A 24,444-nucleotide genomic window follows, 5' to 3' on the forward strand; every position below is an offset into this window, starting at 1 on the left:
ACTCCTTTTACATTGCCACAGATCTAGTGCAGGCCCTTATCATCTCACGCCTAGATTATTTTAATAGTCTGCCACTGCTCTCCCTGCTTCATCTTTCTCCTCTCTGGTCCACCTTCTACTCAACTGTAAAACTGATCTTCCTAAAGCAAAATTTGGATCCTGTCACCCTGCCTGCCCACCCCATCTGCTCTCCCTCCTCCCCTGTGGCCTCTAGGATCCAATACAAAATCTTCCATTTGTCTTGTAAAGACCTCCCTAACCTAGCCCCCTTCTACCTTTCCAGTCTTTTTACACCTTACTCCCTCCTATATACACTGTAACCCAGTGGCACTTGCCTCTTCGATGTTCCTTGCACTCCCCTTTCACTGGCTACCACCTACGTCTGGAATTTTCCTTCTCCATCTCCTTCAGATCTTGGCTTCCTTCAAATCTCAACTTAAGTCCCACATTCTGCAAGAAACCTTTCTTAGTCCTCTGTAACCTTAGTGCTTTTTTTTGTGAAATGATCTCCAATTTATCCTGTATATATCTTGTGTGTACATAGCTATTTGCTTGTTATCTCCCCCATTAGATTGTGAGCTCCTTGAAATCAGGGACTATTTTTTCTTTTTCTTTTTTGGACCATTCCTGATCTCTTCAGAACTTAGCAATATGCCAGCTCCTGGCATGCTGCAGACACTCAGTAAAGGCTTGTTGACTTGATATCCTTTTATCCTCTATGTCCTTAGAGTCAGCAGTGACTTTACCGTATAGGATTTTAGATGCTGAGTTTTGTTCTGTTCTATTTGCCACAAATATTCATACTGGTTACTGCTGATGAACTCTGTTGCCTTGAACTACCTCCTTCTTGCTTGACTCTGAGACACAACCATTTCCTCTCCACTCATGTAGCTATTTCATCACCTCTTGCCTGGACTATTTTGATAGTTTCTAATTAGTCTCCCTGCCTCTAGTCTTTGTCTACTTCAATTTATGTCCCCATTAGTTGCCAAAGTGATTATTCTAAAGTTCAGATCTGACCAGGTCATACTCCATTCAATCAGCCCCAATGGATCCCTATTATCTCCAGATATAAAAAACCCTCTATTTGTTACATAAACTTCTTCACAACCTAACTACTTTTTTGGTCTTGTTACATTTCATTCCCTTCCATGCAATCCAGCCTTTTTATTATTTCTCTCACATAATAATTCTTTTCCCATCTCTATGTCTTTTCCTAAAATACTCTTCCCTCTTAACCTCTACTCCATAGAATCCTTGGCTTCCTTTAAGACTTAGCTCAAACGCCATCTATTGCAAAAGGCCTGACCTGGTCCAAGAAGCTGCTAGTACCTTCCTCTCTAAGGAAATGTATATGTATGTGTATGTGTACATATATGTATGTGTATATATGTATGCATGTGTGTCCATATGCATGTGTGTATATGTACGCATATATGTATGTGTGCATATGCATGTATATGTATACATATATGTATGTGTGTATATGTGTATATATGTATGTGTGTATATATGTATTAGTGTGTATATGTATGTGTATGTGTATATATATATGCATGCATGCATGTGTGTCATATAAACATTGCTCTTTGTCTCTCTTCCCTCTCTCCTCCCTTCTCCCTGTCTCTCATCTGTCCCATTACAATGTAAGCTCCTTGAGACCAGAGACTGTCTTTACTTTTTCTTCTCTTCTCAGTGCTTAGCATGGTGCCTAACCCACGGAAAGCACTTAAATGCTTGCTGATGGACTGAGTGCTTTCAGGCTGTCTTCCCCAGACCAGAGTAGCTTGCTGGCACAATGTCTTGTAGATAGGTTTAATTAAAACTATAGATTAAGAGTTGGAAGGTCCCTTAGAGCTAATCTAATTGAATCCTAGAATTTTAAAGGTGAGAAAAGTAAGGCCCAGAGAGGTAAAGAGCTTTGTAGAGAGTGTAGCACAGCTGGACTTGGAGCACGTAAGACCTAGAGTTGAAACCTTCCTCAGACATTGACTAGTTGTGTGACTGTTGACAAGTTGCTACCTCTCCTAACCTTATTTCATCTATCTGCAAAACGGTGACATTAATAGCATCTATCTTAAAAGACTGCTGTGAGGCTCTAATAAGGTAATGAATGTAAAGTTCTTTACAAACCCTAAAGCTTCATATAAATGTTACCTGTTATTATTGTTGTTGTACTAAGTCCTGCAGTGGCAGAACCAGAATAGAAAAATTCAGGTCCCTATCTCCAAGCCTAACCCTGTGTTCACCGCACCACACTGACTTTTAGTTTGGTTGGTGTCCACAGACCCCAGTAGTATCTTCCCTTGGTTTTACCCAAGGCCAGAGCATGGAGAACACAAGGGGTTAACTGACGTTGGGATAAGATCAATAAGCCTTAAGGACCTCTTTTAAATTTCTTTAAATAGACCTCTCCAGTTCTTTGATTTTTCAGGAGGAATGGAGAAAGGTTTAAGTGTGTTTGTTTCTTTGTTCCTTTGCCTGATGGAATCCTAATAAAGCTGTCCCTGGCCCTAATATTCTAATTTCCTTATAGGCCCACTGCCCCTACCTAGCTCCTCACCCCACCCCCAAACACACACTCTCAATATCCTGACTTCTCCATGTATGCCTCACTGCTCACTAGAACAACAGGTGTGTCCACAAACTCATATTTCTCACAGAACAGCAGGCATGTCTATGTGATGGATTTCAGCCCCTGCCTCTGGCTAGTCACTGGCCCCAGATCCATTCCTCATATTTCCCACAGAAACAGCAGGTGTGCCCATGCCCTCAACCACAACCACATCCATCTAGTCTTAGACAGGACCACAATACTCAGCCAATCAGAAAGCAGCGCCACCAGGATACCCAAGCAGGATGTGGACCCCAAAGCAATAGAAGAGACTTTCCCTAAGTAGGCACCTGCACAGTAATAGCAAAAGCTGTCCTTCAGGTGAACTTATGAGTAGAGAGGTTTATAATAATATTATTATCACACATACATACCCCCGACAATGGGTTTTCCTAGGCATTGTGGGTAATTGCACACACAGTTTCACTGAGGCTGGGACCCCTCCCCTATTACCTAAACCCTTAATAAACCCTTCCTGTCTTTTTAATATTCATAATTTATGTTATGTAATTAAATCTTTACCCTATAAAAATCTATTTTGCTTTCTCTGAAATTGCTCGTTCCTCTTGGAACTTAGCCCACTTCATAAGCAGCATCAATTTCAATAAATGCCTATACTTGAATTAGAGGTGGTCAGACTGAATTCTTTGAGATGATTCCACTACAACACATCATGAAATTGCAACAGTTTTTTGTGTTCCTGGGTGGGCAGAGCCTAAACCCCAACACTGCTTGCCTGTGCTGATTTGATTGGCTGGGAAGGTGCCCTTTCCCATCCTCACTATACCATACATATGTCTTCAAAAGTGAAGCACTTGGTGGAAGAAGCCAACTTTCCCAAATTGTAAGCGGTGAGATTTTAGTGATCAACTTTCTTGGAACTGGTATTTCATAAAATAATTCCCAAGTCATCAATTTGTCTTTTAGGGGAAAAATGACTAGTAAATCAAGTCTGTAGTACTTATAACATTATGCTATCACAAAGTGATACCAGTAATATATTAAATCTTGCAGCAAAGATGTTATACTCTCAAGTTTAGTGAAAAATTTGGTAAGCTGAATTGCAGAACTTTAAAATGAAAATTCACTTACATAACAGAAAATTGCCCAACCTTTCTGGTAAAAAAGTTTTAATTACAACTAAGATAGACAAGTAAAAAAATACGTAATTATAGCTATCATGAATAAGATATTCCAAAATGAGGAATTCTACTAAAATGCTTTCAGAAAGCTTTGTTAATATATGTTTTAATGTTTAACTCTATTAAAAATGTTATATTTAACATAAACTACTATGCTCATTGTTTCTCCTTGTTAAATAAAAATATTTAATGAAATTAAGATGCTAGTGAATTGTCTTATTCATATTCATATTTCACAGGTGAAAAGTGGTAGAATGTTGCATGAAAGAATTTAAGAAGTACAATAGTCTATATTTTGGAAATATTCTACTAAATCAGAGGTTTGGATGAGGACATACAGTACCACATACCAAGGGGCCACTTGGTGGGACACTAGTAGACCATGTTGCTGGTGCTACTTTTGGTTGCCAGTTAGCTCCTCCTGTCAGTTTCCTTTCTCCAGCATTCCACTGAAGATCTCCCCTAAAATATCATGTGCAAATGGAATAAGCTTGTCAGAAAATAACTATAACTAAAATTTAAAATATGTTAAAACTTGGAGCTAGGGGGTTCTTACTTATGTGTCTAATAAGATATGTAAGATCATTTAGTAGGATTTTAAAAAAAACATGCATATTATAGGATCTTTGCTTCCTATTTCAGAATATTCCGATTTGCCAGTTAATTAAACTACATGGTCACATCTCTCACTGGTTATAAACATGCCAAAACAACTCTAGGAAATACTGTGTATGCTGCTCAATGGTTAGCACTCAAAATTAATAGTCCAAAATGAAACTAAGTATTTTAAACTAATGATAAGTAATACCTCCCAATCATGAAACCAGATATTTTAAAATAATTTTAAATATGTTTTAGTGATAATTGATGGAAAATAAATATTTTATTCTTATAAAGTACACATTTATAAGGTGACTAGTTAATATTTTTCCAATCTTATACTACTTTTAGAATGAATAAACTTCACATTCACCCTAAAAAGCAATGAACTCCTTCACATTATCACTTAATGTACAAAAAGCAGTTTACTTTGCTGGTTCCCCATAATAATTTATGTATTTCATAATGAATCACTGAATTAATTAATTATACTCTATAGTTATTCCAAGACAAATGCTTTAACACTGTCTCTCTCCACAACTCAGTTTAGTACAAAACAAAAAAGTATAGTTCAGAGTACTTACTTTTTTGATGTAGTACCAGAAATCCCAAGATCTGCAATTAGATAAGATGATAAAGTATTTACAACTTAAAAAAAATTTTAAATAGAATGATTTTACAACATATAAAACACAGCTTTACAGACCATTACTTTGCTCCAAGAAAAAATTGCTTTCAAATCACCAAAGAAAGAACTGTATGTATTACAAAGTATATACATGTGTTTATTTAGATGCATATTTTTTCCAAGCTTCAGAATTTATCCTCAAGTATTTATTTTGTTTAATTATTGCCAAATAATTAACAATAATATTAATAACTGACTGTTAATATTACTCTTTGTCAATTCCTGATATTAAAAAATAGGATGAGGGGTTTACAATAGAAGTCAAAGAATAATAACTATACAAGTAAATCTGAGTCAACTGAGCTTGAAGAGAAAGGCAATTCTGTAATGGTTTAATAGGCTAAAATAGTTTTCCCTTCTGAATTAATACCAGCAGGTGGGGAACCTGTAGCCTCGATGCCTCAAGTGCAGCCCTCTGACTGAATCTAAACTTCAAACAACAAAGACCCTTAATAAAAGGTTTTGTTCTGTAAAACTTGGACTCAGATCAAAATGTATCCAAGGACCTAGAAGGCCACACCTCAAGGCCAGTCACAGGTTCCCCTACCCCTGACAGCTGCTCGAATACTCAAAAGTATTTATTTATGCTCATATATGAGAAGTAGACTGTGCTTTAACAAATGCCATTCTTAAAAAAATAATCTATTTGTTTATACCAGATAATTATAGTAAACAGTACATTAGATACATCTCTTCACTACATTACTATTCTGATACTAGAACCATGATGACTCTATGTCTACCGTAATCCCAGACATAGATTAATGGTGTCAGTATTTGAGCTATGATAAGTTTCTCCCCAACCCCTCCATCAAAATACAGTATTAAATGTTTACTATTTATACACCAAGCACTATATGCACTAAGTGTTGGAGATATAAAGAAAGGTAAAATAGTTCTTGCCCTCAAGGATCTTACATTCTAAGGTGGGAAACAACATCTAAAAAAACCCAGGTACATGTAAGATAGACACAATGTAGAAGGGAGGTAACCTCGGAGGGAAAGGCAATAGCAGCTGGGAGGACCATGAAAGGCCCCCTCTACAAGATGGGATGTCAGCTGAGACTCCGGCAAGCTATGTCTTTCAGCATCCCAAGATCACATCAGCTTTTATGGCTACATCTAACCGCTGACTTACAATGAGCCTGTCTGTAGTTCATTAAAACCTCAAGAACTTTTTTTAGACCAATTGCTGTTTAACTATGTTGTATTTATGAATTTTTTTATAGCCAAGTGTAAGACTTTATATCTCTCCTCATTTAATTTCTCCTTATTAGATTCAACCCAATGTTCTAGCCTGTCAAGGTCTTTTTTGGATCTGGATCCTGTCATTAGGGTGTGTTAGCTATTCCCTCTCTGCTTTTTGTCATCTAACATGCTATGTATGCCTTTATCCAAGTCAAAAAAATTTTTTTAAGCAGCACAGGGTCAAGCATAGATCCCTGGGGTATTCTATTAGAGGCCTTCTATCACAACGGCATTGAACTATTCATGACTACTGAAATCCAGCCATCCAGCCAGCTCTGAACCTAACTGCATTATTATCTAGGCCATATCTCTTCATCATATCCACAAGAATAACAAGATTTCTTACAATCAAGGTAAACTATACCAATAGTATTGCCCTCATCTACTAGTTTAGCAATATCAACCTCAAAGGAGATTAAATAAATGTGGCATGATTATTCTTGTTGAAGTCATGCTGTCTCTTTGTAATTATTGCTTCCTTTCTAGATTTTTGCCAACCATCTCTAATGACTTATTCTAAAATTTTCCCAGGAACCAATCAAACTCATTAGTCTAGAGTATGCAAATTCTGCTCTTTTCCTACTTTTCAAAATGGGAACGTGTAAAACTTATTTGCACATAAGTGTTTATATTGAGTCTGTTTTCTAGCTGAAATAATTTTGATAATAATTAATAATGGCAAACATTTATGTAGCTTTTAATGGTTGCAAAGCACATAACGCGTTATCTCATTTGCCTTTTACAATCTTGGAAGGAAGGTGCCATTATTATGGCAATTTAACAGATGAAGAAATTGAAGCACAGAAAGGTTAAGTGCCTCCAAAACATGTAGCTAGGATCTGAGGCAGGACTTGAAGGTGGGTCTTTTGGACACTAAGTCTAACACTCTTTTTACTATACCACCTAGCTTATAAATGCTTAAGAACAAAGAGGAAAGGATTAATGGGAAGCAGGAAATAATCTTCATGAGTTAATTGATAGAAATGAAAGATCAGTTTTATAATTTAGCTGTGTTTGTCCTTTGTTTTCGAGGAGGCTTATGACATCAGAGAAATGATGACATGACTTGTGCTTGACTTTGTTTTGAGTGAGGGAGGGCTGTGCAAGGTCACCAACCTCACTTCTCCTCCAGAGCCATTTGAATGCAGTGACCAGATATTCATCAGGATGACTGGAGATGACCCAGGATGCAATGGGAGACGTTGGCTTTTAGGCCAGGTGCTCAAAGTGAGATAATGCCCATTTAGTGACTAGGCCTCTTTAAGAAGTTGGGGGATGGCCTCTTTAAATAGAAAAGAAAAATAAATAAATCAAGCTGGGAGGGGCAGGAGCCTTAGGACCCTCAGGGTTGTTGTTTCAAAGAGAAACAGTTACTATAGGCATTCACTCTAAGCCAAGAGGGTCCGAAAACAGCCATTGAGTGGAGTTTGGGTAGGGATCCATTGCTGGTCAATCTAGGGGCTTAATTTAGCAAAACGCTGATAAAAATAGGCATAAAAAGAAAGATTTGGAAAAAAAATTCCAAAATGAAACTTTTTTTTTTTACAGCAAGATCAAATTCATTCTTTTTTCCTCAGCAACTCAATTTTCTTTTTCAGTTCCAAATTCTGTTCTTTCCTACGCTCCCTCCCTTACCCACTGAGAAGGCAAGAAAAACAAAAAGTCTTCTAAATATGTATAATCATCAAAACAAATTCTTGCATTAGCCATGTCCCACACCTCCTACTGCCCCCGCCAAAAAAGAAAGAGAAGACAATATGTTTCAAGTCTGTACTTTGAGTCCATTAGCGCACGCTCTCTCTCTCTCTTTCTCTGGAGGTAGATAAAGTGTTTTATCATTGGTTCTCTGGAATTGTGGTCGGTCATTGGACTAGCACTCATGAGTACTACTACATAAGTCATTCAAAATTGATTATCTTTACATTATTGCTGTTACCGTATAAATTATTCTCCTAGTTTTGTTCACTTCATTTTACATTAGTTCATATAACTCTTCCTAGTTTTTTCTGAAACTATCTACTTTCATCATTTCTCATAGCAAAACAGAATTCCATTGCATTCCTATGCTGCAATTTGTTCAGCCATTCCCCAACTGATTTATACTTTGATTGTTATTCTAATCATATTACCAGGGGCTATTTTGTAGAACTCGATAAAATAATGAAATGGAGAAAACAGGATACACACACACAGTTTTGCTATATTTACATTTGACTTGTATGTGTATGTATGTGCGTGTAGGGTTCTTTCCATTTATATTCTTGTAATTATGGTGTATATTGTTTTCATGGCTCTGCTTATTTTACTCTGTTTATGTAGATATTTTCATGCTTATCTGTATTCAGCACATATATAATTTCTTACAACAGTAATATTCCATTAGGGCATCTAGGTGGTACAGTGGATAGAGCACCAGTGCAGGAGTCAGGAGGCCCTGAGTTCAAATCTCACCTCAGACACTTGACACTCACTAGCTGTGTGACCCTGGGCAAGTTACTTAACCCCAACTGCCTCATCCTGGGTCATCTCCAGTCATCCTGATGAATATCTGGTCACTGGATTCAGATGGCTCTGGAGGAGAAGTGAGGCTGGTGACCTGCACAGCCCTCCCTCACTCAAAACAAAGTCAAGTGCAAGTCACGTCATCATATCTCTGATGGTGTGGTCTTCTTAGGCAGCGAAGGACAAACATACAATATTCCATTACATTCATGTATCACAGTGATGTGTCACATTTCAATGTATTTGTTTAGCTGTTCCCCAATCAATGGCATCTACTTTATTTCTAATTCTTTGCTATCACAAAAGTGCTGCTATAAATATTTTGGTATATATGGGGACTTTCCTCTTATCAGTGGCTTCCTTGGGGTTTAAAACTCAGTAACTTCATATTCAAAGGACATGCTCATTTCCTTTAGTTATAAACTATTTGTTCACTTCCCTACTTACCTATTGGGAACAGGCTGTTAAATATATATATGTATATATAATCATTATTTCATTATTAGAATAACAATAATATATATATAAGAATAAATTGTTTCTATGTCTTGTACACCAAGTGCTCATCCGAGAAGTCTGATACAAAGATGTTTTCTTATCCTAGGTAAATTAATTTTGTCTGTGGAAAAGTCTTCCATTTTCAAGTAATCAAAGTTATCTATTTTATTTTTTGAAATTGCCTCTATCTTTTATTTGGTTACTACATTTCTAACCCAAAGCTGTGAGAGGTACATAATCTGCCTTTCTTGTATTTTTTTAATAGGATGATCTTTAATATTAAAGTCAGGTATCAATTTAGAATATATTGTGAAATATAGCATACTATGTTACTCTAAACCTAAGCTCTGCCAGACTGCGTTCCAGTTTTCTCAACAGTTTTTTACTAAATAAGGGGGTTTCTTCCCCCTCTTGGTAATTTATATTTTCTACTTTATCAAACACTGGGTTATCGAGTTGCACTGTTCCTGATTCTCTCTGGTCTAGTGTGTTCTACTAGTTTATCTCTACATTTTAAAACCAATACCAGATGATTTAGCCCACTTTTGCTTTATGTTAAAGTTTGAAGTTTGGAAGTAATAGTTCCTTTTCATCCTTATTTTGTTATTTCCTCTACTCTGTGTGTGTGTATGTGTGTGTGTGTGTGTGTGTGTGTGTGTGTGTGTGTGTGTGTGTGTGTGTGTGTGTGTGTGTGTATATCTTGTTTTCTCCATTTCATTATTTTATCAAATTCTACAAAATACCCCCTGGTAATATGATTAGAATAGCAATCAAAGTATAAATCAATTTAGGTAGTATTGTCATTTTTATTATATTGGTAAGGTCTAGTCTTGAGCACTGAATATTCTTCCAATCATATTAATATTCTTTTGTAGCCTCATTTAGAAGACACCATAAGTCTTTTAGCTTTAGTTTCTCCAGTCCCATATTTTCCTTTTTGTTTTTCTGTTAGATTTATACAAAACTAAGAGAAGGATATTAAAGCCTCCTGTCATCATTATGCTACTGTCTTCTTGTGGCTCAGTTAATGTTTCCTTTGTGAATGTAGATGCTCAGGCATTTGGAGTGTATAAGTTTGTTACTGACACTGGTTTGTTGTCTATGGTTCCTTTCAGTATGATGTAGCTTCCTTGTTAATCTATTTTTTGAACGTTTGTTTTTGCTTTGTCAGACAGCATGATTGCAATGCCTGCTTTTTTGCATTCACATGATGTGTAGCGAATTGTTTTTCCATCTTCTCAGTTTGAGTTGGTTTTTAAAATATGTTTCTTGTTAAGCAACAGATTATTGTATAGTTTAAATCATTCACTTTTAAAGTTATGAGAATTAACTTTATTTTTTCCTCTATTGTCTTTAATATTGGTTCCCCCCCCAAAGTATGATTTTTCTTTTTCTTCTTTTGTAAATATAGTTCTATGTGTCTTCATTTACTTTAGTTTAATCTTTTTTAAGGTGGCCCTATTCCCACTAGCTCTGTTCTCCTTAGCCCTGATTCTCTCTCCAATTTGCTAATCCTTCCTTTGGAACTTTCCTTTTAATTCCTAGGAAGACTATGAGAGGCTTAAGAGTCTGATGTGGGCGCTCTAAAAGTTCTAAAATGATCTGAGATTTTAATAGGCCATAGACCAAAGATAGAAGCCAGGGCAGGTAACTCAGGAATTCAAAACGACAGGAAAGCTAAAAAACAGAATAAATTGAGGCTTGTAAAAACTGTTGAAGACAACAGAAATAGCCGGGCAGTGGGTATGGGCGTGGGTGTGTTGTTTTTTAAGCTTTGCTGGGAGCTAAGAGCTGTAAGAGAAGAATAGATCCACTGTTTAGGTTGATAAGATTAAGGTCAAGAAGTGTTTTCAAATGGTTAAGAGCCAACTGAGACCAATACTGTGCTAATAAGAAAATAAGAAGGTAAGAAAAAAAAACCTTCCTGCCCTAAATGAATTCAAGTCACTTGGTACAGATCAATTGGTCCTCATATACTAAAATAAATTGCAAAAATGACCATGGAACCAATATCTGATCTTTTCAGAATCATGGTGAATGAAAGAAGCCACAGAAGATTGAAGATGGGCAAATGATCCAGTTTTCCAAAAGGGGAAGGTAGATTTTTGCCAACTATTAGCTGATGGCCCAATATCCATTTATGAAAAAATTCTAAAATGGATTATTAAAGAAACTGCATGTGAGCATTTAGGAAAGGAAATAGTCATCACTAGAACCAGTATGGGTTCATTAATAATAATAATAATAATTTCTTTTCCTTTATGGACAGGGAAGCTAAAGTAGAACAAGGAAATACCATAGGTGTGGAGCAAGGCATTAAGCAAAGTCCCATCATATCCTGGTAGACAAAACAGATATACAGATGAGAATGTGATAGCATCAGACTTAGTTGAATGGCTAGACCCAAAAAGTGTCACTCTGTGTTGAATTAAAGGAAATTCTTTAGTGGAGTGCAACAAAATGCAGCATTTGTCCCTGAATTGGTCAAAATTTTAATCAACGATTTTTCTGAAGACAGAAGAGGGATATTAATTAAATTTCGTGATAATGAAGAGTTTAATTGTGAAGGACAGCAAATACAATGGGTATCATCTCCAAAGAGCTTGACAGCCAGGAAAGATGTGTTCTATTAAGATGAAATTTTTATAGCGGTAACACGACATAATTATGGAAAAGGGGAGATGTAACTAGGGAGAACTACAGTTTTTTCGTGCTCTACACATCAGGACAAATCTGGATTATATGCCCAATTAGGAAGAACACAGGTGATGCGGAGAGGCGTTTCCTTTCTAGCAGGATGGTGAGATCACTAAGATATAATAGCATCAGATGAAGTAACTGGGACTATGTATCTTAGAGAAGGTTTTGGAAGGACGCGACTGCTGGCTCAGAACAGGTAAAGCCTTGTCCAGTGCAAGTGGAATCAGGCTATTCTGCTTCACTTTAGTAAGGACAGGTGGGTGGGGAATTACGAACAAGTAGATGAATTAGCGCCATCTGCTCGGGGTGCCGGCCCCTGCAGCAGCCCGCGGACCTCAAATATACAGAGTTCTTACCACGTGGCGGACAATAACAACAAAGAGGATGGAAGAAGAGCCTGGCGAAGATGCCAACAGTGAAGCTCGGCAGCTGACTGCTCAGAGGATGCAGAATCCTCAGATTCTTGCAGCTCTTAAAGAAAGATTGGATGGTTTACTGAGAACATCAACTAGCTACGCTGAGAGCTTGCCAAAAGTAGTTAAGCGACGTGCGAATGCCCTCAGAAACCTTCAGCAAAATGTGCACACGGAGAAGTCAAGTTCTGTGAGGAAGGTCATGCTCTTGAAGGAAAGGATGCTGTTCCTGACCAGCCACTTTTTGACAAGAGAAGTGAAGCCATCAATGCAATTTATGAACCTACAGAGGAAGAATGTGAAAGGAAACCAGATAATGATGAAGAGATTTCAGAGGAAATGAAAGGGAAGGCTAAGCTTGAAGAGGAGAAAAATGATGAAGAGAAGACCCAGAGGAACTCCTGAATTTTGGCTGACTGTTTTTAAAAATGTTGACTTGCTCAGTGATATGGTTCAGGAACATGATGAACCTATTCTGAAGTATTTGAAAGATATTAAAGTGAAGTTCTCAGATGCTGGCCAACCTATGAGTTTTATATTAGAATTTCACTTTGAACGTGATGAATATTTCACAGATGAGGTGATGACAAAGACATATTGCATGCGGTCAGAGCCAGATGATTCTGATCCCTTCTCCTTTGATGGACCAGAAATTATGAGTTGCACAGGGTGTCAGGGTGTCACTTTGAAAACTGTTAAGAAGAAACAGAAACACAAGGGACGTGGGACTGTTCGAACTGTGACAAAAACAGCTTCCAATGATTCTTTCTTCAATTTCTTTTCTCCTCCTGAAGTTCCTGAGAGTGGAGACCTGGATGATGATGCAGAAGCTATCCTTGCAGCAGACTTCAAAATTGGTCACTTTTTACGTGAGCGTATAGTCCCGAGATCAGTATTATACTTCATAGGAGAAGCTATTGAAGATGATGATGATGATGATTATGATGAAGAAGATGAAGAGGCTGATGGTGAGGAAGGTGAAGAAGAAGCTGATGAGGAAAATGATCCAGAATATGATCCGAAGAAAGATCCAAACCCAGCCAAGTAAAAGCAGCAGTGAGCAGTATGTGCTGTGGCCTTGAGGATTACTGCACTGTCCCAACCTGAACACAACTAGTAGTTACTTAGTCTTATGTTTTATATTTTCTTGGTAGAATAAAGTAAACAATTTTTGTTAAAAAAGGAAAAAAAGAAAAAATGAAAGTTTAAGAACCAGTTCAAACTATAGGTTCATTCTACCTAGCATTTTAATAGGATAATTTCTGCCGGATATGTAGAATGCAGTGAATCCCCTAACGCATGTCCACTGCTACATAGTTTGGTTCTTGTGAAGCCTTTTGTCATGTAGCTATTAGACTGCAGCTGCGAAAATTATCCAAACTGTTATATGAGACCAATATTGGTTAGAAAAAAGAAATCCTTCTGAAGAACCAACCAAAGTATTTTTTCAGCCCAGTAGTTGAATGGGTTTAAGTCTAATTGCACTACTTGTGCTTTCATTATTTTGTTAGATAAATGCAGTGACTTGTACTAACTAGGAGACAAAGCATTTTGAAATTTGATTTGAGAAGAGACCAACATGCTTAAGAATTTCCAGGAAGATCACATCTAATATTCGTTAACTGTCTGCTTGTTTATGGATTTTTGTATTTTAACGTGATATAGTAGTCTACCAAGAAACTTAGTCATCCTATTAAGGTTATTATTTACCAGTGCGGTGTGGATAAAACCTAGTATTTTCAGAAGTTAGCATCCTCTTCTACTTGTGTAACTGTGTCCATTTCAAACTGAAAGCATCTTTCCTTCTCTTAGTGGTATTGTGGTGCGCCTTCATTGAAAATGATCACTTATACGACTCGATAGAAGCCCATTGCAAGTTCTTTTGTTGCAATTTAAAAATAAATTACCAAGCAAAATGTTAGTCCTCACAAGATAATGTCTTAATTTGAACACATGTGGAAGTTAACCTTGATAGTTGTAACTAATGGACATTATTTGGGCGAAAGGACAAGACTTTAAAAAGCAGTCCTGCATCTACTAAGTGTAAACGAAGAACCAGTGGAGAGAATTTTAAATCATAATAACCCTTTAAAGATCTAAATTATTGTTAAAGTTAAATTTATTATGGTCTTGGGGTTGAAGCTAGGGAGAGAGTTCTATTCCAATTCTCATTGCTTAATATGTGATTATATTTACTCATACCTCTAATCTATCCATATATTTGAATGGGTAGTATTGTTTACTTACCTACCTCACAAGAGTGTTGAGGCTTATTAAGTTACATTATATAAAAATTGTTCTTGGTCATTAAAAGGTCAGAAATTTAAAAAAAATTTTTTAGTGCAACTTCCAAAATAAAATTGGCTACTTTCAGAAGCATTAGTTCCTCATGAGTCTGGAAGGTCCTCAAGTGGAAGCTGGATGACAGCTTGCAATAGAGATATATCATGTTTCAGATACATACTGAACTCTACATTCTCCTCCATTCTGAGATTCTATGAAATAGTGAGTGCATATTTTGGTACCACATTTATTTTCTACTAGTAAAAGTGGAAAAATACATGACCCTGAATGCCAGTGACTAAGAAGAGGTATCATTGGGTAGAAATTTGGGGGAGCTAACAAGGCAACATGGAGGAAAGCTTACTCATAAGGAAGAAAAATGGTACTGGAAGTAAAATGGAGAGCAGTCCCCAAGGAAGAGTGTAAGAACAGGAGCTACTTAGCAGGAGCCTTAGTAGAAGGCAGAGGCTGAGGGCAAGTCTATGCATTACAGGTAGTCATTTTATTTTTCAAAAATACAATGAAAATAGCAGTGTCTCTTGATGTGGGTTAGCGTGGGAAGTGTGAATACCTTCCCTCCTCTTCTCCCAGGTAAAGGCACACAGAAGAAGGCCACTGCAGTACAGGTGCAGTAGTAGCCAATTAGTCAGGAGGGCCATCTGACAGTAATCACTCACCACCATTACTCATCAGAAGGAACTATTTAAGGTAACAGAGCCACATCTGATAGTGGTGATTACACTTGCATGATAGTTTTCTAGAATAACTGTATTATGTCATTACAGTAGATTTACAGCTTAGATAGATCCTAGGGAGTTTTCCCACATTGAAATGGGAATCTTTTCCTCTGTTTTTGGTTGTAAATGGTTTAGTTTTCAAAGGGTTTGGAGTCCAGCGGATTTGTCTTCTGTTACCAGGGAACAGCTAGGTGGTATAGTGGATAGAGCACCAGTGCAGGAGTCAGGAGGACCTGAGTTCAAATGTCACCTCAGACACTTGACTGTCACTAGCTGTGTGACCTTAGGCAAGTCACTTAACCCCAATTGCCTCCTCCTGGGTCATTTCCAGCCATCCTGATGAATATCTGGTCACTGGATTCAGATGGCGCTGGAGGAGAAGTGAGGCTGGTGACCTGCACAGCCCTCCATCACTCAAAACAAAGTCAAGTGCAAGTCATGTCATCATTTCTGATGGCATGGTCTTCTTCGGCAATGAAGGACAAACACACACACACTAGGCAACTGGAACCCTAAGAGCAAGGACCTTTTCTGTCTCTTTTCTTCATAGGGCTGTGGAAACAGTCTGGGGCTTTTTCAGGTCACAGGTGGAGAAACCAGTCCCTGATAGGAAACAGGCTCTACCAACTAATATGATTAAATTTACTAGACTAAGAAAGACTTTATTAGCTATTACCACACTAAGTGACAGTGTTTATTAGTATTTCCCTTCACCCACTCAAATAACCCCTCCATGACCTTGTACTTACTTTGTATATATTTTGTATTTATAAATCATTGTGTGTATACACATATGTGCATGTGTATATATGTTCACTCATACTAAAAAGCAGAAGCATACTAAAAACCATAGTCAAAGCTATGGTTTCTCCAGTAGCAATGTATGGATGTGAGGTGGACTATAAAGAAAGCTGAATGTCACAGAATTGATACTTTCCAATTGTGCTAGAGAAGACTTCTGAGAGTCCCTTGGGCAGCAAGTAGATCAAATTAGTCTATATTTAAAGAAATTAATTCAGGCTATTTATTGGAAGTCAAATACTGAAGTTTAAATACTTTGGCCACATAATGAGAAGATGGGATTCGTTGTATAAGACAATGATGTTGGGAAAGACTGAAGGCAAAAGAAAAAAGGGACAGCAGGGGATGAGATGGTAGATAGGATCATGGAAACAATGAAAACGAACTTGGACAGACGTCGAGAGATAGTGAGGGATGGGGGGCCTGGCACGCTGTGATCCACGGGGTCAAAAAAAGTCAGACGCTACTGAATAACAAAAATCAGTGTATATTTAGCTTTCTTCTAACAGAATGTAAACTTCTTGAAGGCAGACACTGTTACATAACTGAAGATTTAGAACTGGAAAGGACCTTGGAGTGCAATCCTCCTCATCTTACGGATGAGAAAAGTGAGACTGAGAAAGTTTAGGTGATTTGTCCAGGGTCACATAGCTTTTATATAAGGCACATCTTTTGGACTCCAGTGGTCTATCTCCTGTGTCTGCTAGTTTCCTCATTTTTATCTTTGCACCTCTAGTATCTAGCACAACGCCTGGTACCCAGAATGTATTTGATAAAAGCTTGTTGAATTGAAGGAAATAAGTCTCTAAGACTGAAATAAAAGCATATGAAGAGAGATTGAAGGCTGTTGGTGGCCTACCAGTGCTTAGTAAGTGTTTATTGAATTGAATTAATAGCTATGGACCTATACTAGGAAAAACATTTACACCCACTAATGGATAATTCTATTTACTCTTGGTCTTATAAGTATAAACATCACAAGATAAATAATGGAAACAAAAATAACTTTCATCAAATAATTTTACTTAATTTTATTTAACTTAAAAGGTAATTATGTTACTTACTGCCTACTAAATTTGCAAGAGATGAATCAAGATCACTTCCAAGGGCTTTGCTCGCTGCCATAGCAGGACCAGGTGTTACAGCTGAAATAGGCGCAGGCTGACCAGCAGGGATCATGGTTGGCATAAGAAGATCACCTAGACCATCAAACACTGGAATTCAAAAAGACCAGGTTCAGAATTTTTGTTTTTGGAAAATAACAATAGAATTGACTTGCTTCTTTTATTTCTTTTTTGGTGGGGGAAGGGGTAAGTGTGGGAGTTGGATCTTTGATTTCTTAGGTGTACAGAGCTCCCAGTGAGGAAACTCTCTTTACCAGAGCAGATGGACAACCCACCTTTTACAGACTTAACAGAGAGTTGTTTGTAACTGAAATTACCTTAATTAAAATTGTGGGTACAAGTAAATAATATACTTTTACAAAAAAGTAAAAGTATTTTACTATTGGCAAGAAGATAATTTGAGTTAACTCATAATTTTTCAAGTATGAAAACACAGACCTCTCAAAGCTGAAATAAATTTAATGAACATCTAAATAATAATTGAAATATTAGGAATGTAAATGCAAATCAGAACTCTTTATTCTACAACAACAACAAAACCACTATGATTTTTGAGCATTTAAGTTTGAGTAAATGGTTTACTCTCACAGTACCAAATGAAATGAATGTCATATAGTAAGATTTGACAAGTAATATTCATAGTGAATAAACTTACACAGTTTGTATTTTAGATATATACTGAAAACTAAGATTCTATTTTTTTTATTCTAGGTAACTTACTTTTGCTGACAACTTTAAGATCCCACCTAAACCACTATAATTAATTTCCTTAAGAAAACCTGACCCTGTAGAGATTTACCTAATGACCATTTGAGAAGTTTCAATTGTCCAAACTGACCATTCCAAAAACAGACTCACAGTAGGATCTGTTGATACCATATCCATAGGTTCTAGAAAACTATATTGTTAAAATCCAATACAAGTTGTATTTGCTAGACATCTATCATAAACACTATAATACTACTATAATTTAAATTGAGGGAAAACACAGCATTCAATTATGCACTAGCTACAGAAGCAACTGAATCATGAGGCAAGGAATATAATTAGGGTGCTTTTTAACTCACTTAATTGCCAAAAACTCACCAATTGTAAATTTGTAGTAAGGACCCAGCATAGGAAGAGTAGAATGGAAGAGAATACAAACAAAATGACAGCAGGGATGAAAGGTTAAAGGCAGGCAAAGAACACTGTATTTGTATCTCAACTTTGAAAAACTGAATGCCATGCAAGCTGGCATGCTCTCCCTGCCAACAGCAGTGAGAGTACACATTCAGATACTGACTATATGGTATAGTATTTGTTTTCCCTTATGTTCTAAAACTCAAGCAAAGATAAGCACATGCAAAGAGATGATGTGCATGTTAAGTTAGATTTCTGCTAAAAATTAAAAACAGACTCAGAGAGGGTTTGTGAGTTATTCCTAATGCTTATGACAAGTAACTATTAAAATTAGTACTTTTAAAAAATACAGAACAAGGGATATGTTTGAAATAATAATGTTCTCAACACCCAATATTTGTTGTTAATTTCTTGATAATTTAAAGATTAAATAAGCTAAGCTATTTTTCAATGAATTCAAATAAGCTAAATTAAAAGTCCATTTAGTTTCCTCACCTGATGGATCAAAGGAGCTGCTGCTAGTAGTTGATGGTGCTGTTCCGAAAGCTGCTTCAAAATTAGGCTGCAATAGATTGTTTTGAGCTGGTGTTACTGGTGATGGAGAGGGCGCAATGAAAGAACCTCCAAAACCTGTAAAAACAGTTGAAAAGGAAAAAGTAATGTTTAAAATAATATTATATACAAACACTGTGGTAAATAGGAGCTAGAGGAGGATAGATACAAAAAATAAATGCGATTTAAATTTAAGAATGGATGAAGAGTCACAAAACCTAGTAAATTGTTTAGAGCTTTTCAAAGATCACTGCTTAATATAGAAGTTAAATTACAATAAGAGAATTGGGAAAATACAATATAAGATGAATAGTTTTATTGAAAACAAGGAAAAACTAGCCTATAATCATTGGTGCTTTATGTTTTAGTGAAAATTCAGGCAATAACTTTATTCTGTACACATAAGTTTGATTTCTTTACCCATCAATCAGACAGATTTATTATATACTTATTGTGTTCCAGACACTGTGCAATGCTCTGGGGATACAAAGACAAAAATGAAAGTCTGTGCCCTCAAGGAGCTTACATTCTTGGAGAGAGGATATAGAAACTCAACAACATGTACACATATAAGTAAATACAGTTAATTTCAGTAGGGAGACTTGTGTAGCTGGTTTCGTATCTAGGGGAATTAGGAAAGGCCTTATGTAATAAGTGGTCCTTGAGTTAAGTTTTGAAGGGATTCTGTGTTATGGTACTAAGAAGGAAGTGTAAATGAAATGTATATGTGACGATCAACCAGTTGGCCAATTTGGGCTGGTCCCAAGAGTGAGTGAAGGGGAGCAATGGCAGGCAGGAAACTGATTGTGTGAGGTTTTAAATGCCCCAAAGAGAAACTTGGATTTGATTAAAGATGCAATAGAAAGATGGAGAATGACATGGTCAGATTTGCTTTAAAGAGTATCACTTCAGCATCTGTGTGAAAGATAAACTGGAGAAGGTCAAAACTTGAGGCTGGAGATCAGCTAATAAGTTATTGAACTAGTCTGGGAGATAACTGATAAGGGCCTGAAAGACAGTGGTAGACATGTGAGTAGAGAGAAGAAGAGAGATGCAACAGATATTTAGGATTACAAGAAAGCTAGAAATTGCTTATTAAGTACAGAATGGGAAAGAAAATTAGCATTCAACTAAGACCAAATGGGTAATGCTTTTTCTTTTTAAAAGTCTTATTTTTATTGATATCTTCTGTTTTTATATTGCATTAATTTTTGAATATATCCCTTATCCACCAAATGAGCCATTCTTCATGACCAAGATTGAAAATGAGCGGGTGGGAGCATATAGTTCAGCAAAAACAAACACATTATCCATCTCCAGTAACATGCAGTATCACACCCATAAGTCCCTTACCTTCACAAAGAAGAGAGGGAAACATTTTTTTTAGCTTTTCTCTGGGACCAAAAGTGACTATTATAATTATAAAATATTCAGCTTTCATTTGCTTTTTCTTTCCTTTTACATTGTTATGTATATTGTCTTCTTGGCTTTCCTTATTTTACTGTGCATCAGTTCTTCTTAAACTCCTCTGAATTCCTCACATTCACTGTTTTTTCTAAAAATTTAGCTATTTTAATTTCTAAGTTCTTTCCCTCCCTCCCTCCTCTCCCCCATTCATTGAGCAAGCAAGAAATATGATACTCATTAAGTACATGAAGTTGTGTAAAACATTTCTGCATTAGTGATGTTCTGGAGGGGGAAAAAGAAAACTAAAGGAAGAAATATGCTTCAATCTACAATATAAATTCATTAATTCCCCATCTGTAGGTAGACAACATTTGTCATTATGAAGTCCTTTGGAATTGTAATAGATTATTGCATTAATCAGCATTCACATTATTTCTTAAGATCCATTAATATTCCATTACATTCATGTGCCATAATTTGTTTAGCTATTCCCTAACTGGTGAGCATCGATTTTGTTTCTAATTCTTTGTTATCACAAAAAAGGGGTTGCTGTGAATATTTTGTGTATATAGGTCCTTTCTTTTTGTCTTTTGCCTTCTTGGAGACTGGCAGTAGGGCTCTCTGGGTCAAAAGGTATGGATATTTTCAGATAAGTAACTCTTTTTTTTTCCTTTTAAATTTTTTTCCCAATGAATAAAAAATCCATCTTTTCTCCAACCCCACACCCCTTCTGAAAAAGAAAAAAAACCCCACAACTCTTGTACTATACATAGTCAAGCAAAACAAATTCATGTATTATCATGTCCAAAAAATATGTCTCAATCTATACCCTGAATCTCTCACCTCTGTTGGGATGTAGGTAGCATAATTCATCGTAAGTCCTCTAGAATTATGGTTTGTCATTGAGTTAATCAGAATTTTTAAGTCTTTCAAAGTTGTTCATTTTTACAGTGTTATTTGTTACTGTATTCTTTTGGTTCTGCTTACTTAACTCTGCATTAGTTCATACTAGTCTTCCTTGGTTTCTCTAAAACCATCTCTTCATTATGTCATACACCACAATCGTATTCCATTACATTCATAGACAATAATTTGGTCATCCATTCCCCATTTGATGGGCACTCTTAGTTTCCAAGTCTTTGCTCTTTTTCACAAAAAAAGTGGTATAAATATTTTTGTACATAAAGTACATGGGTAATTCTTAAAGTAATGCAATTAGACAAAGAAATGCATCAGTTTAAAAGATATCTTATCAATCAATTATCAATTATATTATCAACTCAATAAACAGGCACTGTGGTACCTGCTGGAGATAGGGAGACAAAAGATATTCTCAGTTTTTAAGGAGCTCATAGTCTAATAGTTATATAGCAATGGGATCTACTAGAAAAAGTACTTCATTTAAATCAGGAGGCTGCAATACTGGAGGAAAGGATAGTCCTTCATTCCCACTGGAATCACATATTCTTAGGATTCAGAAAATCTTCTGACCCTACTATTAAAAAATACCAATTGAGAGAGAATAGGATACTATTATATTAAAAACTAATTATTAATTTGTAATCCACTCTTTCCCTTCTTATTTCTGTTGAAACCCACCTCCTGAAAAGGTTAGTTAGTCCTGAAGGGCATGGCAGAGTGATGAAATTTGCTTCTAGCACTCAAGGCACCCAACTGGCAGTCCCAATTTCCGTTTAGAGTATAAAGAAAATCCAGTCCTTGGTGCCCTCCATTAGAGTTTAAGGTAACTCGGCTCATGAAGGAGAAAACTAGCTGGCGAGGTCTGGATAGAAATGGCTTCCCCTTGCCTGGATGCCTTGATGCAGCTGAGTTTCATGATTAAGCCAAGTTCTCAGAAAGAGGAGCTAAAGACTTTTAGCCTATCTCCTCATTTTATATTCACTAATCAGGGTTGAGTTTCACTTGTCACGGTAGTTCCCTTTCAGAAGGGATTTAAGGCATTTTAGGGTCTCCTGTGGCTTCTTTAGTTGCTAAGAGAAACCACTGATCTTAGTTTAGTTTTTGCTGGCTAGATTAATTAATAAACTGATTATTAATTTTGTCTCTCAGGGTTTTCATTTTTCTCACAATAGTTTTAATCCATAGCTTTATACTTTTTTGATTGAGTCTAAGAATTTAAAGTATTAAAAGTAATCAAAGAACTTTTTAAAAGCCATTTTTGCCCAATTTCATAACCCTGAATTTTAAAATCAACACATGGCAAATATACTTACATAACTAATCAGCTCAATAAATAACAGAATTCTATATATTTCATGGCACATTTTCTAGCTGTTTATCTTTTGTGTCAAAAAACAAAGTCATTCTATCTAGTTTTGGAAAGAGAGGTAGTGTTACATAGTCCTAGACTTAACATTTGGGAAGACCCAAGTTAAAATCCTATCTGTTGCTTTCTAAATCTCACTTAACTGTGTGGCTGTCTAAGCCCTAGTTTCTCATTTATAAAGTGGGGAAATAACAGCATGGCAATAGCAGCAATAGTTGGGAGGACAAAATAAAATAATATATGGAAGGCTTTTTGTAAACATTAAAGTACTACATGTTAGCTACTATCTACATAGAACAGAATTCACCTTTAAACAGTAGTAGAATAGCTATTTCCTAGTTAATATACTACGTAAAGCTAGACCCCAAAATTTGCCTGCCCTGTCCTCTGCAAACAAACAAAAATATTCTTACATCATGGATACATGAAATTCTCTTTTATATCTTAGGTTCTTGTGAAGGGCTTGAAGAGTTGTCTACTTGGTTAGTAATTTTTAGACCTTAAAAATCCAAGCCTATGTTAAAATCTACATTTGAATTGGCCCACTTCTACATTTGTTAAATTGAAAATAGTTTAAAAACTGAAATCCTGTTTCTGCTTTGAATCTAGGGTTACTAAGTTATAACTGATTGGGATCTTTATATTCCATTCCCATGGCAAAATTTATATTGTGTCTAAATGAATGAAAAATAGACTGTAACACCATACAGTGAATCACCATGGTTCACTCCTAGACTTTTTAATGACCAATTTTCCTTCACAGTCATTTGAATGCAATCTAAGGCAGAAAAATGGAGTGAACTGACCATGGCAAATTATATACAACAGTTCTGCTGTGCTATAAATAATGAGCAGATTTATTATATGACAAGCTTTATGACTTAAGTAGTAGTTAAATTTTCAACGATGCAAACAAATATGTATTAAGTATCTATCATACTCAAGTTACTGCATTAGGTACAAGGAGATAGGTGAAAATAAGGTAGTCCCTATCTTTAAGGATGCTATAATTTAATTAAAAGATTATTTTTTGGTAGTGAAAAAACCAAGACAATTGTTTCAATCAACCTGAGCTCAGCTTCTCATTCTTTTATCTTCTTCAGTTAAAAAAAATTATAACAGATATATTGGTATAAGTTATATGCCTAAGTTATTTCTGGGATGGATGAAACAGCTATTTCTGAAAAACAGTAAAATACCTGAAGTTCCCTTTCTAAGGCAAAGAAAGGTACATGCAGCAAAATTTTCAATATTTTACTGTTTACTATCTCCAGTGGACTATGCATCAAAGAATCTCTTCGACTGAAAAAAGAAAAATGCAGAAATTATATCTTGCTATGAATTAAGAGCAGAAATTTCTATAGGATTATAAAGTTAAAAAGTGCTTTGAAAAATAAATTTAGTGCATTATTGAAACCTAAATCATGAGAGACTTGTAAAAGGTAATTAAACATTGTGTAGAATGTAGGTATTTGGCAATGTACCACATTAAGCAAGAAGCTATAGTATTACATGAGAAAATCATGAATAGTAAGCAAGTTTTAAGAATAAACTTTACTTGCAGGTTAACTGAGACCTTATATTTATACTGACCTTTCCAGTGTGCAAGGAACTTTCTTAAGAATGCTGGTAGTGTGGATATTTATCATTCCCATTTTATAGATGAAGAGAGACTAAGGCTCAAAGTTGAAATGATTTACCTATTTTAACATAGCCATTTATGAGG

At 36.1% G+C, this 24,444-nt stretch overlaps 1 protein-coding gene and 1 pseudogene across 9 annotated transcripts in view; one reads left to right on the forward strand and one right to left on the reverse strand.

Moving 5' to 3' along the window:
- The window catches only part of SNAP91 (synaptosome associated protein 91), a 170,038-nt gene that overhangs the window by 11,541 nt on the left and 134,053 nt on the right, over positions 1–24,444 (reverse strand). For all 9 annotated transcript variants that reach the window (XM_072642714.1, XM_072642713.1, XM_072642712.1 and 6 more), the window contains 4 exons: positions 18,968–19,102; positions 17,291–17,440; positions 4,941–4,971; positions 4,107–4,218 (listed from right to left, as the gene is read on the reverse strand). In XM_072642714.1, the coding sequence (XP_072498815.1) occupies positions 4,107–4,218; positions 4,941–4,971; positions 17,291–17,440; positions 18,968–19,102 (428 nt within the window). The remainder of the gene's footprint in view (positions 1–4,106; positions 4,219–4,940; positions 4,972–17,290; positions 17,441–18,967; positions 19,103–24,444) is intronic.
- On the forward strand, positions 11,840–13,465 carry LOC140530409 (nucleosome assembly protein 1-like 1 pseudogene; annotated as a pseudogene).

Source organism: Notamacropus eugenii, chromosome 2, assembly GCF_028372415.1.
Source record: "Notamacropus eugenii isolate mMacEug1 chromosome 2, mMacEug1.pri_v2, whole genome shotgun sequence".
Taxonomy (NCBI): Eukaryota; Metazoa; Chordata; class Mammalia; order Diprotodontia; family Macropodidae; genus Notamacropus; species Notamacropus eugenii.